Consider the following 19,523-nt stretch of genomic DNA (forward strand, 5'->3'; position numbering starts at 1 on the left):
AACATTTTCCATGATTATAAAAAGTATCCCTTGGGCAAGAAGTCTTAATAAAACTTTATGATTCATCTTAAAAAAAAAAAAAAAGTATCCCATGGCAATACCCTCCCTCCCCCCTTTCCCCTTTGAAATTCCATTCTCCATCATATCCCCTCCCCATCTCAATCAGTCTCTCTTTTATTTTGATGTCATGGGCTTTTCCTCCTCTTATGATGGTCTTGTGTAGGTAGTGTCAGGCACTATGAGGTCATGGATATCCAGGCCATTTTATGTGTGGAGGGAGCACACGTGCTCCCTCCAGACATAGGAAGGTACAGAGTCCTACCCTTCCTTTGGCTCTTACATTCTTTCCGCCACCTCTTCTGCAATAGACCCTGAGCCTTGGAAGGTGTTATCAAGATGTTATTCAGTATTCCAGTCACTTCTTTCCAGCACTATGATACCTTCTGAGTCATCCCAAAGTCAGTGCCATCTGAAAAGAGAAGATTTTCTACCCAAAGTGAGAGTAGCATTAATATAAGGGTATGAATATAAAGAGAAGTGCTTACTGGGCAGTTTGATAAGCATGATATATACATTTTTCCAGACATCAGCAGATGTTATACCCCTAGGGCTCATGACTACCCCTGTTTTCAGTTTTCAGTATCAGGGATGTATTCCCTCCCATGGAGCAGGCCTCCAGTCCAATTAGAGGGCAGTTGGTTTCCACCATGACAGACATGCCACTAATGCACTCGTTGGCTCATTTGGCCTGGCTGGCCAATTTATAAGGCTTGCAGTGTCCACTGTTGAGTATCTTCACTGGTGGTATCTCTCCCATTGAAGTACATGTAGAATGGGAAGCCATGTTTAGACCACAAAAAAAAAAAAACCACAAAAAAAAACCCCCCAAAAAAGCCAGGCGTGGTGGTGCATGCCTATAATCTCAGCACTTGGGAGGCAGAGATAGGAGGGTCAGCATGAGTTTGAGGCCACCCTGAGAATGCACAGTGAGTTCCAGGTCAGCCTGGGCTACAGTGAAAACCTACCTCCCAAAACAAACAAACAAACAAACAAACAAACAAACAAACAAACAAACAAAAAGCCATTTCCTGGAGAGAGGAGACGAAATGGTGGCACATAGACTGCCTTGTGCGGCCCGTCGGTGGATCTACCAGCCACGCCGGCCTCCGCGGCAGCAGCAGCAGGTGCAGGTGCGGCGGCAGTGAACATGGAGCGTGCAGGCCAGTTGCACTTTAGACCTTCAACTTTGGGGCCGGTCCTTTTGGCTGGCGAGCTGGCCGGGAGCCAGTCCCGGACGCCCTCCGGCTCGTTTCCGAGGGCGGCGCCGCGCCACAGCGCCGTTAAGTGGAGGCGGCGCCGGGCGGCCGTCGCGGAGCGCGCCCCGTCAATCACCGCGCGGCCCGCCCCCTCCGCGCCCGGACCAATCGCAGCGCGGGTCGGCGGTGGCGGGGGCGCCGCGGGGCGGAAGCCGAGCGCCGGGGGCTGCGGCGCGCCTGAGGCCGGGCCGGGCGGGCGCCGGCGGGGCTGCAGGTGGGTGCGGCCGCTCCGGGACCCGCCGCCGGCGCAGGCTCGCCGCTCGGGGCCGCGCGCGGAGTCCGTTCGGGCGTGCGTGCAGGGGGACCGGCCTGCTCCCCTCCCGGCCTGACCGGGGCACCGGGCGGCGGTGCGGAGCGTGCGTGGGCGTGAGGCGCCGCGGTGTCCCGGCGCGGCGAAGGGGGCTGCGGCACGCTTCGCGGTCAGCCCCACCGCGGGCCGCGGGTCATCCCTCCCTCCCTCCCTCCCGGTCATCCCTCCCTCCCCACCGCGGGCCGCCCGGTCATCCCTCCCTCCCCACCGCGGGCCGCCCCCTACCCCGTGCTCCCTCCCTCCCCACCGTGGTCCCTAGCCCCAGGCCCGAGGGTGCTCCTCTGCCCTCTGCACAGTGCTCGCCCCAGGCCCGAGGGTGCTCCTCTGCCCTCTGCACAGTGCTCGCCCCAGGCCCGAGGGTGCTCCTCTGCGCAGTGCTCACATCTGCTTTCCTTTGTGGTTGAGCGTCCCTGCTAACCTCAGTCTCTCTGGCGCTGATGAAGTGCTGGAATTTGTTACGGAGAAAGGGATCGAAGGGAAAGGTCCCTGAAGTGGGGATGGCTGTCCAGATTTGGGTTGTTCTGAGAGGACAACGTAGGAAACCAAACCGCATTTCACAATGAACATCACTAACACACAGAAATGACACTCTAGCCCCGGTTCTCCTACTTGACTGTGTGCCGTAGACGTACTTGGAACTTAGAAAAAAAAATGTTAAGCCTACTCCCACAGATTCTGATTAAGCTAGTCCGGTGGGGCTTAGGGCCTGACATTTTTAAAAGCTTCTACAATGATTATCAATGTGCAACGTCCTATTTTTTTCCCCTATAGCACCGAATACCATGTGACTTGACCTGAATTGATGACCTCGTCATCTGCCATGTGATCTCCAGGAGTGCACTGGCCTCTGCTTTTGGAACACCAGGCAACAGAAGGTCTAGGTGAGTCACGTGCCTGAGGTCGGAGTTCATGACAGAGAGATGAAATTTGTGGAGACAAGTCTGCTTCATCTTTGTTTAATGGCGGATCTTGTTTCACGCATCATTGTTATGGTCTTAGATGATTCTGTCTGCAGACCCTGCCCTGATAAACTCATTCAGTAATTTATGAAGTTCAATATTTTTTTGTTTCTTTGAATGTAACCACTTATATATTTGAATGTAGTCCATGTGAATTCATGTCTTAGTCTCTTATGCATACGGCAGTTTATATTCAGAGTTAAAATTTCAGACACGTGCTTTCACTAGGACAATTATTTTTTTAAACTTTCAAAACTTTTTTATTGATATCTTTCGTAAGTGTAAACAATAGACCATGATCTTAATTCCCTCCCACCACCCTTCCCTTTCCCTGTCCATTGAATCCCCTCTTTTTTTTTTATTTAATTTTTATTAACATTTTCCATGATTATAAAAAAATCCCATGGTAATGCCCCCCCCCACACTTTCCCCTTTGACATTCCATTCTCCATCATATTACCTCCCCATCTCAATCATTGTACTTACATATATACAATACCAACCTATTAAGTACCCTCCTCCCTTCCTTTCTCTTCCCTTTGTATCTCCTTTTTAACTTACTGGCCGCTGCTACTAAGTATTTTCCTTCTCACACAGAAACCCAATCATCTGCAGCTAGGATCCACATATGAGGGAGAACATGTGGCGCTTGGTTTTCTGGGCCTGGGTTGCCTCACTTAGCATAATCCTTTCCAGGTCCATAGGACAATTATTTTATATGGATAACAGATCAGGATGCATAGCATAAGCAGTCTCAGAAACAGTAGCTGGGTATTCCTGTGAAACACTGTATCTGTGAAATGGTTGCTTGAGTTCATGAGACATGATACCCCCAGATGACTGTGTTGCTGTCAAAAATTTTTTTTTCAGTATAGGGTTTCCCTCTAGCCAGGGTGATATGGAATTCACTGTGTAGTTTCACAGTGTTCCTCCTCCTACCTTTTGTCTCCCAAGTGCTGGGATTAAAGGTGTGCACCACCAGCTCAATTTTTTATTGAGTACTAAAGCATTTCTTTGTGTTACTGATAATTGTATATTCAAAACATTTAATCAACCAGTTCAGTATTCTCTTTTGACATAAGGACAGGAAGTGAAATATCTAACAGCAATCCAGGGTTATTTATGATAAGCCACAAGGAAGTTAGATGGAAGCTGGATGTGGTGACAAACATCTATTCATAGCACTTAGGAGGCAGAGGCAGGAGCATCAGAAGTTTAGGATTATTCTGGCCTAGCTATACAGCAGGTTGAGTCCATCTTATTTAGGGAGACTCTGCCACAAACAAAGTTAGGTTGGCCACTGTGTGTCTTGGAGTTTGAGGTAGGCTCAATTAAATGTCTCAGCAAAGCCCAACAATAATGGGTTTCGGTTTTCAAGATGTTGTTTGCTTTTCCTTTGCACTTAAAATATGAAGCTGGGGTTGGTGGTGCACACCTTTAATCCTAGCACTCAGGAGGTAGATGTAGGAGGATTGCCATGAGTTTGAGGTCACCCTGAGACTGCATAGCAAATTCCAGGTCAGCCTGGGCTAGAGTGAAACACTACCTGGATAAACAAAACAAAACAAAACAAAACAAAAATCAATTTATTAGTGAGAGGGAGAGAGAATAGGTGCACTAGGGCCTCTAGCTGCTGCATACTAACTCCAGATACTTGCTTGGGTCCTGGGGAAGCAAACCTGGGTCCTTTGGCTTTGCAGGAAAGTGCTTTAACTTCTAAGCCATCTTTCTAGCCCCCAATTTTTTTTTTTTTTTTTTCCCTGAGGTCGAATTTCATGCTAGCTCAGGCTGACCTGGAATTCACTATGCAGTCTCAGGGTGGCCTTGAACTCTTGGTGATCCTCCTACCTCTGCCTTCTGAATGCTGGGATTAAAGGTGTGCACACCCACACCCCTGGCTTCATACTTTATTTTTAAGTGTGAAGGAAAAGCAAACAACATCTTGAAAAGATGTTCAAGGTGTGCACCACCATGCCCTGCCCAGCCCAGCCCAGCCCCCAGTTTTTATTCTTGCTGAAAAATTAGGACATACAGGACTGGGAGATTGCTCAGTGGTTAAAGGCGCTTGGCTGCAAAGTCTGTCAGCCTGGGTTCAGTTTCCCAGTACCCACATAAAGCCAGATGCACATCTGGAGTTCATGTGCTGTAGTAGGAGGCTCTCGCGTTCTCTCTATTGCGCTCTCTCCTTATAACTTAACTAGCTAGCTAACTAACTAAATAAGACATTAGAGAAAGGTCATACAGATGAAAGAGAAAACAAAAACTGCCTACAGATGACAACTAGGAACCAACTTTAGTGTGTGTGTTTTTAAGAAGTCTCTACTAGTGTCTCAAGCAGTATCCACTTAGTATACAAATACGTCTCTCAAATGTCAGGGCTCTGTGCTCTTAGAGCGGAAAGCCCAGTCTTTTCCTGGCAAGGGTCCCTGTGACGAATGTCAGTAGCGCTCTCTAGCACAAGTGGCTTCCTGCACTGCTGGTAGCCCTATAGCTCCTTCCGCGGTGGAGTCTGCTGCCTTTGCCATCTGTGGGCATCACTGAGCACTGCCATGCTACTGTGATGAGCGGTGAACCCCACTGACATGCTCTGAACAGCTGGCATGCTCACACCCACAGGTCACACCTGCACAACACACTGAATTCCTGAGCATCTGTGGGGAATTCCTGGCACTTAACAGGGTATGGTAAACAGCAAACTCTGTGATGTTTGTTCTATGGATTGCTGAGTCTCTATACCATGTAAAGACCTAAGTACTGTGGTAGAATTTAAAACATGACATATATTGTCATGAAGTTGCTTTTTCTCTGCTACTTGTTTTTTTTTTTTTTTTTTTTTGAGGTAGGGTCTTGCTCGAGCCCAGGCTGACCTAGAATTCATTACGAAGTGTCAGGCTGGCCTCAAACTCCCGATGATCCTTCTACCTCTGCCTCCCAAGTGCCTGGAATTGAAGGCGTGCGCCACCGTGCCCGGCTTCTGCTACATGCTTTTATGTTTTATATACTTGGTGTGTTTACATTTTATTTTTTTAATTTGTGAGCAAAGAGAGAGATAGTGTGTGAAAGACAGAGAGAGAGAGAGAAAGAGAGAGGGGGAGAGAGAGAGGGAGAATGGGAAAGAATGGGTGTGCCGGGGCCTCTTGCTGCTACAAGCCAACGCCAGATTCAGACGGTTGGGTTATGGCTTGCCACAACCAGCACAAAGCTGAAATGTGCGTGTTTGACATTGAGCGGTCCTGGTTTACCATGGTAACGTACCCTTTCCACCATCAGCTCTGTACCTACCCAAGGAATGCTTCCCTAAGAGCAAAACACTGGTGTTTTCTCTGTTGACCTGTATCAAGATAACAACTTGAGTATTATGCATTTGGTGTTTTGAGGATTGTTGTTTAATTATTAAAGTGTATTACTATTGCTCTACATCACTCAGATTTTATAGTTCCTGGATCACAGCATGGTTTTGTATAGATTGTAATCTTCATACTTTTTACTGCCATGAACTACTCTAGAATTTCCATCATGTGTTTTTTTCCAATGATGGTAACCTTCAAATTTAAGACAATTTAAATTGTATAAAACTATTAGGCAGCTAAACACATTTTTACAAAATTAACTTAAATATTTTATTTTTATTCATTTGTTAGATAGAGTAAGTAAAAGAATGGGTGTGCCAGGGCCTCTAGCCACTGCAAACAGACTCCAGATGCATGTGCCACCTTGTGCATCTGGCTTACAAGAGCTCTGGGGAATCCTTAGGCTTCACAATCCTTAACCACAAAGCCATCTTTCTAGCCCCAGAATTAACTTTTTTTTTTTTTTTGGTCAGAATTATTATTACTATTATTTTTGTGTTTTTGAGGTAGGGTCTCACTGTGGTCCAGGCTGATCTGGAATTAACTATGTAGTTTCAGGGTGGCCTCCAACTCTTGGTGATCCTCCTTCCTCTGCCTCCCAAGTGCTGGGATTAAAGGCATGTGCCACCATGCCCGGCAGAATTACTTTTTTGTAATAAATTAAAATTTTTAACTTTCCAAGGTAACAACAATCTCTTACCTGTTTCTAAATTTGTATAATTTTTTTCACTAGGTATGAAATAGCCTGTGTTTGATTTTTTTTGTTGTTGTTGTTTTTCAAGATAGGGTGTCACTCTAGCTCAGGCTGACATGGAATTTACTATGTAGTCTCATGGTGGCCTTGAACTTATGTCGCTCCTCCTACCTCTGCCTCAGGAGTGCTGGGATTAAAGGCATGTGCTACCTGGCTCGGCCTTGATTTTTTTTTTTTAGCCAAAGCCTACTGGAATACTAGGCATAGTAAGCAAGCTTTTATCAAAAACAAGGAAACCCTGTGTTAGACGTACTGGTTCTGAGAATGAAAACAACATTAATGTCAGTTCAGAAGGGAACCCTTCAACTGGAAATTGTTCAAGGGAACAGTTCAGAAATATCAGAGACTAGAATTAGTGAAAATGTGAATAATTTCTGGTCCACCTGTAAATAATATTGACCCCTATAAAGAATGAGGAAATTGGGCTGGAGAGATGGCTTAGCTGTTAAGTGCTTGCCTATAAAGCCTAAGGACCCCGGTTTGAGGCTTGATTCCCCAGGATCCACATTAGTGTTTGCAGTGGCTGGAGGCCCTGGTATGCCCATTCTCTCTCTCTGTCTGCCTATTTCTCTCTCTCTCTCTCTCAAATAAATAAATAATAATAAATAAAAATGAACAAAAAAATTAAAAAAAAAGAATGAGGAAATTTCTTTTGATCTAGCTACCCAGGGCCGCATCAAAGGGACCGAGGAAAGAAGAGAACAGTCACAGTGGCCGGTGCAGAGGATCCCCAACAAAGTAACAGAGGAGACTGTGGATGAGTCAAGACTGCCCATCCCTTACAGAGCCAGGTCATAACACTGACTCAAGCCTGGACTTCAGGGTGATGCAACTAAAAAGGATGATAGAAATAAACCCATCAGCGAGGGCTTGGAAGAAGGTGATGCCAAGGTGACCAGGCTACGAGATGTAGACAGAGAGGTATCTTCAACAGAGATGTTGGTTCATGAAGTTATAAAAAAACCCCAAAATTAGCTGGGTGTGGTGGCACACCCCTTTAATCCCAGTACTTGGGAGACAGAGGTAGGAAGAGCGTCATGAATTCTAGGTCACCCTGAGACTACATAGTAAATTCCAGGTCAGCCTGGGCTAGAGTGAGACCCTACCTCGAAACCTCCCCCCTCAAGAAGCCCCCCCCAAAACAAAAACAAGACTCATTTGCAGAGGACAGAAATGACTCCATCTTCTACAAGAGCTTGAATTCAAAATGTCCCTGAACAGAAAATGAAATTTACCTCAAAACACACATTCTTCCTGCCTTGAAAACTGAAAACGCTTACTTCCTTTTTATATGACCACAGTACTTTTGTATAGCAGAAATGCAAGACACACGCACTAAAAGCAACTGTTCTCAGGCTTTTCCTATGAAGCAAATTGCTTCTTGGTTTCAGTTTCCAAATATCTGAAGCTTAAAGCCACAATCCACCATTAATTTCCATGTTGTTTGTATTTTAAAGACTGAAAGATCTTTTTATTTATTTATTTATTTATTTTTGTTTTTCGAGGTAGGGTCTCTGGTCCCGGCTGACCTGGAATTAACTCTGTAGTCTCAGGGTGGCCTTGAACTCATGGCGATCCTCTTACCTCTGCCTCCCAAGTGCTGGGATTAAAGGCGTGCGCCACCATGCCTGGCAGAAAGTAAGATCTTTATGCCGACACTCAACACTCACCTGAGCCAGGATTTCTTTTCTTTCTTTTTTTTAAAAATTTATTCATTTGAGAGCAACAGACAGAGAGAGAAAGAGGCAGAGAGAGAATAGGCGCACCAGGGCCTCTAGCCACTGTAAACGAACTCCAGATGTGTGGTCCCCCTTGTGCCTCTGGCTTATATGGGTTCTGGGGAATCGACCGGGGTCCTTAGGCTTCACAGGCAAGCACTTAACTGCTAAGCCCTCTCTCCAGCTCCTGAGCCAGGATTTCTGTGTTAGACAAACATGTGTCTATTGAATTTGTTTCAAGAAGAAAAGAGATCAAATTAAATATTTTTTTTTTCTTTTGGGAACATTTATGTATTATTATTTTTGCCTGTGTACTTTTCTGCAGAAATGTGCAGAATTTTGTTCCTTGCTATGGCAAAAGATGTCAAGGCAGTTTTGTAAATGTTGCTCTCTTTTTTTTTTTCTTTTTTTTCCAGGTTGAGTCTCGCTGTACCCCAGGTTGAGCTGAAATTCGCTATGTAGTCTCAGGCTGGCCTTGAACTCACTGTGATCCTCCTACCTTGGCCTCCTTCATGCTGGAATTAAAGATGTGTGCCACCACACTTGGCTGTTTTAATCAGCATGAGGAAATAATTAAAAATTTTAATGGTCCGCAAAACACAACCACAGAAAACACTGGAGCCTGGTATGTGGCAGGACAGTTCACAGTGGCCAACTCAAAGTCCTGCCCTTGGCTGTGATGAAGAATGTGGGGACCTTGTCCCACTCCCCATGCTTATTCCGCTCCCTCGTGTCTTCAGGTTTGTTCTTCCTGTGCCTTGTTACTTTGCTGAAGAAGAAAGGACCACGGAGGTGGTGGGGAGCTGGAAGCACAAAGGTGGTTTTGTCACTTGCTGTAGAGAAGGTGGCATTTCATGTTTTCCAGTGAGTCAGCATGATTTGCACAATAGCCCTGAGCTCCTTATTTATTTATTTGAGAAGAGAGAGTGTGTATAAGAAAGAGAGAGAGAGAATGGATGTGCCAGGGCCTAGACGCATGTGCCATGTTGTGCATCTAGCTTGTGTGGGTTCTGGGGAATTGAACATGGGTCCTTTGGCTTTTTAGGAAAGTGCCTTAACCACTAAGTCATATCTCTGAGAGCCATAAAAACATTTATTTATTTGCAAGGAGAAAGAGAGAAAGATGACTATGGATGGTATGCCAGGGCCCCTTGCTGCTGCAGATGAACTCCATACTCACCACTTTGTGACCTGGTTTTATGTGGTACTGGGGAATTGAACCCAGGCTGTCAGGATTTCAAGCAAGCACTTTGACTGCTGATCCATCTGTCCACCTTCCTCTTAATAATACTTTTTAAACTATAATTAATGTAATAATATTATATTACATAACAAACTATGAATGAAGTGATTTTATTTTCTTAGAATGCTATAGAAATGGTTACTATTATTTATTGTTTTAATTTTTTGTTCATTATTTACTTATTTTTAATTCTTATTTATTTATTTGAGAGTGACAGAGAGAGAAAGAGGCAGAGAGAGAATGGGCATACCAGGGTCTCCAGCCACTGCAAATGAACTCCAGATATATGTGCCCTCTTGTGCATCTGGCTTACGTGGGTCCTGAGGAATCGAGCCTCGAACTGGGGTCCTTAAGCTTCACAGGCAAGTGCCCAACCACTAAGACATCTCTCCGGCCCTATTTTTTTTTTTTTTTTTTTTTTGAGGTAGGGTCTTGCTCTAGTTCAGGAACTTGCTATGTAGTCTGTGGCTGGCCTGGAACTCACAGTGATGATCCTCCTACCTTGGTCTCCTGAGTGCTGGGGTTAAAGGCAAAACACCACCATGTCTGGCTTGTTATTTCTTTATTTGTCTTCTGAGGTTGGGTCTCACTCTAGCCCAGGTTGACCTAGAACTCACTATGTAGTCTCAGGTTGTTCTTGAACTAACAGAGATCCTCCTACCTCTGCTTCCTGAGTGCTGGCATGAGAGGTGGCTGCCACCATGCTTGGCTTTTTTTTGGAATGATTACTTTTATTTCTGAACCTGAAGACATTTTTCTTTGGTCTACTAATGGTTAAAAGCTGGGGCTGGGGACCTGGAGAGATGGCTCACCAGTTAATATGCTTGCTTGCCAAGCCTGATGGCCTGTGTTCGATTCCCCAGTACCAATGTAAAGTGGTAAGAGGCCTTGGTCCACCCATTCTCTGTATGTCTCTTTCTGCTTGCAACTAAGTAAATAAAAATATTTAAAAAAAATTAAGGGTTGGAGAGATGGCTTAGTGTTAAGGTGCTTGTCTGCAAAGCCAAAGGACCTAGATTTGATTCCCCAGGACCCATGTAAGCCAGATGCACAAGGTGGTACATGTATCTGGAGTTTGTTTGCAGGGCTGAAGACCCAAGTATACTCATTCTTTCTATCTGTCTTTCTCCCTCTCCCAAATAAATAAAAATTAAAAAAAATTAAAAGCTGGGGCTAGAAAGATAAATCATTTGTTAAAGGTGCTTGCTTGCAAAGCCAGTCAGACTGGGCTTAATTCCTAAGCTACCCATATAGGCAGATGCAAAATAAGAAGTACAGGCATTTGGTGTTTGCAATGGCCAGAGAGTGCACATGTTCTCACACGCAGACACACACATGAATAAAAAGCCAAAAGGTAAGTGGTTATTAGGGAAATGTTTCCATATCTAATTCAGAGCCTGGTGTTGGGAAAGGAAACCGAGGTGAATGGAAATGAAGTATTTCTGTGTTCTAGCATTTTCCTCTGTTCTTGTGACTGGACCTAAGGTGAGGGTCAGGAACAGGAAATGTGCTGGGCCCCTTGTTCGCTCTGAGCTAAAGCCATTGATGACACTGTCTCATTTCTCTTGTTTGAAGGAGTTTTTTTTTTTGAGAAAAATGCACTCATTGAATCAACTGCAGTCTCTCCCCTACACAACTCTTAAGAAACTAGCATTGTAGAAGTGAATTAAACTGAAACTCATCTGCAGCTGAGAAAAGCAAAGATGGAGATTTGAGGGGCGAAGGTAGCATGGTGTCGGCCATGGGTGATCAGGACACAGCCAGACAATGTGGACCAGTTTCTTCAAGCTGCGGGTCTTCTGCTGTCTGCTTGCCGTGCTGATGGTGGTGGTGCTGGTGGCCAATGTCGCTCAGGTGGAGGTGAGTGCCGCAGGCTCTGTTCTTCCCAACTCAGGTGGCCAGGTTAGAGTGCAGGTCATCAAGACGCATATCCTAGTTACATTTAAAATTTGTTCAGTATTTATTTACTTGGGTTTTTTCAAGGTAGGGTCTTTCTTAGCCCAGGCTGAACTGGAATTCACTGTGTATTCTCAGGGTGGTCTCGAACTCATGGCTATCCTCCTACCTCTGCCTCCTGAGTACTGGGATTAAAGGTGTGTGCCACCACGCCTGGCTTTGTTCAGTATGTATGTGAGCCTCTCTAGTCACCAAAGATACAGCAGTGAGGAAGACACAGTTTCACTTACAAAGCTCACTTTCTGAGTGTACCTAGGAGATAGTAACACAGGGTGAGTCCTTTATTTGAAGTCTGAAATGCTAAGGTCTAGAAATGTCTCTGAATTTGAAAATTTTTGTTTTATTTCACAAAGGAAAGGAGCTCATTTAGCTCCTTGACATTAGAATTAAAAAATATTTATTTATTTATTTATTTGAGAGAGAGAAAGGCAGGGGAGGGGGGAGGATGCTGCAGGGCCTCTAGCCAGTGCATACAAACTCCAGACACATGTGCCACCTTGTGCATCTGGCTTATGTGGGTCCTGGGGAATTGAACCTGGGTCCTTAGGTTTCGCAGGCAAGCACCTTAACTGCTAAGCCATCTCTCCAGCCCAGAAATTTTTTTTTTGAGTTTTGCATAGACATCATTACTGACTGAGCATCCCTCATTTGAAAAAAGTCAGATGGCTACCAAAATCTGAACATTCAAAAAACTTTGGATTTTGGAGCATTTCAGATTTTTGTATTAGGGATGCTACATATGATAATAGGTAATTACTTGTTATCACAGACTATAGTAACAATGACAATTAGAGATGCTGAAAAGTGCTTAAAGAAGGGAAAGGGAGGGGCCTGGAGAGATGGTTTAGCAGTTAAGGTGCTTGCCTGTGAAGCCTAAGGACCCAGGTTCAATTCCCCAGGACCCACATAAGCCAGATACACAAGGTGGTGTATATATCTGGAGTTCATTTGCAGTGGCTAGAGGCTCTGGCATACCCATATTTTTTTAGATGCTTATATGCCATTTGTATTTCTTCCTTTGAGAACTCACAGCTCTGGCATACCCATTCATTCTCTCTCTCTCTCAAATCAATAAATAAAAGAAAAAAAAGGAAAGGGAGTTACTTTACTGTCGCGGTGAGTAAGGAAGGTGAAGCTTCTTTAAGGGGAAGACCTTGTGCTGACACACAGCATAAGGGTGAAGGACTGTTTCAGGGGAGGACGTTAATGAGCTTGCTTTGGAGACAGATGGCTGTGTGACAGGACAGAGCTCTTCGCAAGTGTCTGACACTAAGAAGATACTTAGTAATATCTCCTCCTTTCTACCTCCTTCCCCTGAACTCATATATGAGTTCGTTTACTCAACATTTATGGAGTGGGGCTGGAGAGATGGCGTAGTGGTTAAGGTGCTTACTTGCAAAGCCAAAGGACCCAGGTTTGATCCCTCAGGACCCACGTAAAGCCAGATGCACAGGGTGGCGCATGTGTCTGGAGTTTGTTTGCAGTGGCTAGAGGCCCTGATGTGCTCATTCTCTCCATCTGCCTCTCTCTCTCTCTCTTAAAATTGAGACTATAAGGAAGTGGTTATACTTCCTTTTAAAATTATTTATTTATATTCACAGGAGAGAGAGAGAGAGAGAGAGAGAGAGATTTAGAGATTGAGAATGGGTACACCAGGGCCTCCTGCAAACAAACTCCAGACACAGGTGCCATTTTGTGTATATGGTTTTATGTGGGTACTTGAGAATTGAGTCTGGGCAGTCAGGCTTTGCAAGCAAATGCCTTTAACTGATGAGCCATTTTCTTCAGGCCAGTTACACTTTTTTTGTTTTAAACTTTTTTTTTGTTGTTTTTTTGAGGTAAGGTCTCACTCTGGCCCAGGCTGACCTGGAATTCACTATGTAGTCTCAGGGTGGCCTCAAACTCACAGAGATCCTCCTACCTCTGCCTCCCGAGTGCTGTTTTTTTTTTTTTTTAACTGTCTGTCTGAGAGAGACAGAGAATCTACCTCTTTGAGAAAAAGGCAGATAGATAGATAGATAATTGGCACACCAGGGCCTCCAGCCATTGCAAATGACATCCAGAAACATATGTCACCTTGTGCATCTGGCTTATATGGGTACTGGGGAATCAAACTTGGGTCCTTAATCTTTGCAGGCAGGCACCTTAACCACTAAGCCATCACTCCAGTTACACTTTTTAGTAGTGTTGCAGTCTGGTTCGCATTGCTGGTAGAAATCACCCAACCAAGAGCAGCTTCTGGGGAAAAAGAGATTTGCTCCATGATGGCAGGGGAAAACGATGGTATGAGCAGAGGGTGGACATCACCCCCTGGCCAACATAAGGTGGACAATAGCAACAGGAGAGTGTGCCAAACACTGGCATGGGGAAACTGGCTATAACACCCATAAGCCTGCCCCCAACATTACACTCTCTCCAGGAGGCATTAATTTCCAAATATCCATCAGCTGGGAACCTAGCATTCAGAACACCTATGTTTATGGGGGACACCTGAATCAAACCACCACATTCTGCCCCTGGCCCCCATAAGCTGATAACCATACATGATGTAAAAAATGCAATGCATTCATCTAACTTTAAAAGCCCCATAGTTTTTATCAATCCCAATGATGTTCAAACATCCCCATAGTCCAAGATCTTTTAACTGAGCCATAATACCAAAAACCACCTCAAAAAACCCATAATGGCACAGAAAATACTTACACTGCAAAAGATGGCATTGGGCATAGCAAAGAAACATTCAACCAATACAAGACTTAAAACAACCAGGGCAAACATCAAACTCTGTAGCTTCAAGTCCAACAACTCTAGTTTTTCCAAGTCCGATAATTCTTTTTTTTTTTTTTTTTGGTTTTTCGAGGTAAGGTATCACTCTAGCCCAGGCTGACCTGGAATTCACTATGGAGTCTCAGGGTGGCCTCGAACTCACAGCGATCCTCCTACCTCTGCCTCCCAAGTGCTGGGATTAAAGGCGTGCGCCACCACGCCCAGCCCAAGTCCGATAATTCTAACCAGCAACAAGTCTCTGGCATTCCAATTCCACTCCTCCAGCTAGGCTACTCACAGTCCTGGAAAATTTCATCGGGGCCAGCAGCTCCTTAGCAGCCATCTTGTGGTCCCAACATCTCCACTGGGTCTCCACTGCAATCCATGGTTCATCCTCATGGCCCCATGGGGTCTCCATGCAGGCATCCAGCAAACCTGCTTCACACTGCCCATGGCCATTTCCAAAACACAAGACTGTGTTGCAAACTCAATGACACTCTCTTTCCTGTATTTCTTATACTCCACAATACCAGATAGGGTGCCAGTTTGTTAATCTGGGGGTGAGGTTGGGGATAAAAGCAGACTTTGAAGAACAGGGCACTCCTTGAGCACTCAGGCCCCTTCAAAAGAATCAACATTCTTCCTGTTGCCCCAGAGCAGGTCAGCTAGCCCAGTCTCAAAGGTTGTAATCTCTCAGTTGCAGCTGAACAGGTGACAACAGTTCACCCAAAGATTTTTCTTTCTGTGCCATAATCCCTCTGCTCACACCAGTTCATGGATATCCAGGCCATTTTATGTCTGGAGGGAGCATGTTGTATGGAGTCCTACCCTTCCTTTGGCTCTTACATTCTTTCTGCCACCTCTTTCGCATTAGACCCTGAGCCTTGGAAGGTGTGATAGAGATACTGCAGTACTGAGCACTGCGGTCATTTCTTTCTATCACCATGATGCCTTCTGAGTCATCCCAAGGTCACTGCCACCTGAAAAGGAAGATTCTCTACCCAAAGTGAGAGTAGTATTAATATAAGGGTATGGATATTAAGAGAAGTGCTTGCTGGGCAGTTTGATAAGCATAGTATGTACATTTAGCCAGACATCAGCAGACGTTACACCCCTAGGGCTCATGACTACCCCTGTTTTAAGTTTTCAGCATTAGGGATGTATTCCCTCCCATGGAGTGGGCCTCTAGTCCAATTAGAGGGCAGTTGGTTTCCCCCGTAACAGACGTGCCACTATTGCACCCGTTGGCTCATTTGGCCTGGCTGTCCAAATATAAGGCTTGCAGTGTCCACTATGGAGTATCTTCACTGGTGATTTCTCTCTCTCCCATTGAATTGCATGCAGAATGGCTTCTTCCAGCTTTCTCTCAGCTTGTGTATGATCTTTTTTATCCTGACTACAATGCTGTTACTTCTTCTCAGCACTCTGGTGAGTTTTGAGTTTCCCCAGTGGTCACAGCTATCTGAAAAGAGAAGCATCTCTTTGTGAGAGTAGCACTAATATATCTAATATGTGGGCATAAACAAATATTTAGAGGGAAATTTGGTGGGAATAATATATTAATTTAGATAAACAACAGTAGTAGTTTCCCCCAGGACTTATAACCTGCCTTTCCATGCCACCCCTGAGCCATAGACTTTTGACTAGGTTTTCAGTGCCTGGCATGAATTCCTACCCAAAGAGGAGGTCTCAAATCCAACTAGAGAACAGTTTGTTTCCCCAGAATAAATATGCTACCATTGGACCAGTTGGCCCATTTGGCCTGGTTGGCCAGCTGTGGGCTTACAGGGCCCGTTGCTGGTTAAGACAGTTGGTGACTGACTTTTCCCTCCAGCAGGCTGCATAGCTCTTTCCAGCATTACGGCAGCCTAAGGAAGGAAGCCTCCGGCGCAGTTCCAGCGTGGTTTGTCAGTGTCCTGTAGTCAAATTGTGAGGTGTCTTTGGCAGTAGGGTGTTGCAGATTACAGGATTTTCGTTTGATTTTACTTCTCTTTACTTTAAATATCATCTAGTTCTTTGACCTATGTAATTTTACTTCTTGTAGAACTTCATTTTAACCTTACCTCCAGGTCTGTTAGTAACAACTTACTTCAGTTTCAATTTTTATTTGTTGGAGAAAGTCTTCATTTTTATTCACTTACTTTTTTATTAGTTTTGTACTCAGTGAATACAGTCAAGTTGGTACCATTGTTAGCCTCCTCCCTGTCCTCCCCCTGCTCCCTGGCCCTCCTTATTGAAATATATGGGTCATGCATTGTGGAGTTAGCCATCAGTTATGGGTGGAAGGAAATGTCTCTGCGTATCATGACCCAACATGTGGCTCTGACATTCTTTCCACCCCTTCTTCTACAAATTTCCCTGAGCCATGTTGGGTTCATTTTAGGTCTGCTTCAGTGATGAGGTTTTGGGAGACTCTGTGTCTCTGGATATCTGTCTTTTTTTTTGAGGCAAGGTCTCTCTCTAGTCCAAGTTGACCTGGAATGCATACTGTAAACCAGGCTGGTCTTGAGCTCACAGCAGTTCTCCCACCTCAGCCTTTTGAGTGCTAGGATTATAGGTATGAGTCCTTATGTCTGCCTTTCTTCTTCACTTTTTTTTTTTTGCAAAAAAAAGTATTTTTTATTTATTTCCAAGCAGAGAGAGAGAGAGAGAGAGAGAGGCAGGGAGGGATGAAGGGAGGGAGGGAGGGAGGGGGAGAGAACTGATAGATAAAGAGAGATGGGTGTGCCAGGGCCTTCTCATTGTAATCCATTGTAAACGAACTTCATGTTTATGTGCTACTTTGTGCATCTGGCACAGGAGGTGCACTTGACTTCTGAGGCATCTCCCTAGCCCAAGATGATTTTGTTTTTCTTTTGACTTCTTTTAGGATTTTTTTTTTTTTTTTTTTTTTTTTTGAGTCAGAGTCTCATAATAGCTCAACCTGATTTGGAGCTCACTTTGTAGTCTAGGCTGGCCTGGAATTCATGGTAATTGCCCTACCTTAGCCTCTCAAGTGGTAGGTTTAAAGGTATGTGCTACCATGCCTGGCCTTTTTGTAAAAAAAAGTAATTTATTACTTATCTGTAAAGTGCGAAAGAGAAAGAAAGAGAGAGAGAGAATGGGCATGCCAGGGTCACTGCAAGTGAACTCCAGATGCATCTACCACTTTGTACATCTGGCTTTATGTATTTATATAGGCACTGGAGAATAGAACCTGGGCTGTCAGACTTTGCAATTTGCAAGCGCCTTTCACCTCTGAAACATCTGTGCAGCCTTCTTTTAGGAATTTTAAGTTTATTTTTGATAGGCCTACATGCCTTTTTTTCTTTCTCATACAGGCTAGCCATATATATTATTTATTTATTTTTGGTTTTTCGAGGTAGGGTCTTACTCTGGCTCAGGCTGACCTGGAATTCACTATGTAGTCTCAGGGTGGCCTCGAACTCTTGGCGATCCTCCTACCTCTGCCTCCCGAGTGCTGGGATTAAAGGCATGCGCCACCACGCCTGGCTGAAGAAAGAGAACTTTTTTTTTTTAGGGTCTCATTCTAGCCCAGGCTGACCTGGAATTCACTCTGTATTCTCAGGGTGGCCTCGAACTCACGGCGATCCTCCTTCAAATTTTTATTAACAGCTTCCATGATTATAAAAAATATCCCATGGTAATACTCTCCCCCCCCCCCCCACTTTCCCCTTTGAAACTCTATTCTCTATCATATCCCCTCCTCTCAATCAGTCTCTCTTTTATTTTGATGTCATGGGCTTTTCCTTCTATTAGGATGGTCTTGTGTAGGCAGTGTCCGGCACTGGTAGGTCATGGATATTCAGGCCATTTTGTGTCTGGGGGGAGCACTACATGCCTTTTTTGTTTTTGCTTTTTGAGGGAGGGTCTGGCTCTAGCTCAGGCTGACCTGGAATTCACTATGTAGTCTCAGGCTGGCCTTGAACTCACAGCAGTCCTCCTACCTCTGCCTTCCAAGTGCTGGGATTAAAGGTGTGCACCACCATACCTGCCCTGCGTGTTGTTTTTTGGGATTATCATCCTGCATGTTCCTTGAGTTTCCTGGATCTGTGGTTTGTTGTTTGATAATTTGGTCATGATTGATTGATTCCAACACTTCTTCAGTTTTCTTCTCTCTCTCTCTCTTTTTCTCTTTTGGTTTTTTGAGGTAGGGTCTCGCTCTAGCCCAGGCTGACTTGGATTTCACTCTTTAATCTCAGGGTGGTCTTGAACTCATGGTCTTGATCCTCCTACCTTTGCCTCCCAAGTGCTGGGATTGAAAGGCGTGTGCCACCACGCCCGGCAAGTTTCCTTCTCTCCTAATGTGTCTTCTGTAGACATCACACTGTCAGCTGTGCTTTCCCTCCTTTGTCTCTGAGCTTAGGATGTTTCTAGTGAGAGATCCTCAGGTTCAGAGACTCTACCCAGTCATGTCCAGTCCACCACTGACCCCACCAAATGCACTCCTCATTTTTCTGATACTGTTTCTTTTTAAATCTCTTCTTTTTAAATTGCATTTAACAGCTGAGCCATCGCCCTAGCCTCATCTAGCAGCTCTTTTTTTTTTTTAAATCATATTTTAGAACTTCTGTCTCTCTGCTTAAAATACTCACCTTGCCTGCTATCTAAATTTTCCATTAGAACCCTCAACACATTAGTTATAGTTGTTCAAATTTTTAAAAAGTTCTCAGTTTGAATTTTATTTGCATAGTTATTTTAAGCCTTTGTGAGCTCACAATTGGAGTTATCACTGATTCAAAGCCAAGTATACTGGAGATGTTAGTGGGACAACAAAATGACAACAAATGTAGAAGAAAATACAACTATTGCATAATTTTGGCCCTGGTATTTAGAGTCTCGTTTAGATTCCAAATTTATGAGTTATCAGCAATTGTAAATAATTTTGAGTTTTGCAATTGGCATGTATTTTGTAATTTAAAAATTTAATTACTAAAGGACACCTGATTTCATATAGTGTTTAGAAGATCGAGTGAGAATACGCAGATATACACACACATAGAAACATTGTTTGCATCACTGGGAAGCTCAGTGACTACTGCTCTACAAAAATGTGCATCCCCTTAATGGTCATTCAATACCACACTGTTTATGTAGCTCTTCTTTGTATGTGTGTATGTACATGTGTGTGCATGTACGTGTGGGTGTGGG

The 19,523-nt window shown here is 44.5% G+C and overlaps 1 protein-coding gene across 5 annotated transcripts in view; it reads left to right on the forward strand.

The window, feature by feature from the left end:
* The first annotated feature begins 1,482 nt into the window (after positions 1–1,482).
* Positions 1,483–19,523, forward strand: part of Nxpe3 (neurexophilin and PC-esterase domain family member 3) — a 51,868-nt gene continuing 33,827 nt past the window's right edge. Inside the window, exons 1-5 of one of the 5 annotated variants that reach the window (XM_045148167.1) lie at positions 1,483–1,530; positions 2,398–2,507; positions 7,351–7,580; positions 8,824–9,147; positions 11,226–11,510. In XM_045148167.1, coding sequence (XP_045004102.1) covers positions 11,418–11,510 — 93 coding nt within the window. In that variant the 5' untranslated portion in view covers positions 1,483–1,530; positions 2,398–2,507; positions 7,351–7,580; positions 8,824–9,147; positions 11,226–11,417. The remainder of the gene's footprint in view (positions 1,531–2,397; positions 2,508–7,350; positions 7,581–8,823; positions 9,148–11,225; positions 11,511–19,523) is intronic. The other 4 variants (XM_045148169.1, XM_045148170.1, XM_045148171.1 and 1 more) reach the window with 4 other exon arrangements.

Source organism: Jaculus jaculus, chromosome 4 (genome assembly GCF_020740685.1).
Source record: "Jaculus jaculus isolate mJacJac1 chromosome 4, mJacJac1.mat.Y.cur, whole genome shotgun sequence".
NCBI classification, from domain to species: Eukaryota; Metazoa; Chordata; class Mammalia; order Rodentia; family Dipodidae; genus Jaculus; species Jaculus jaculus.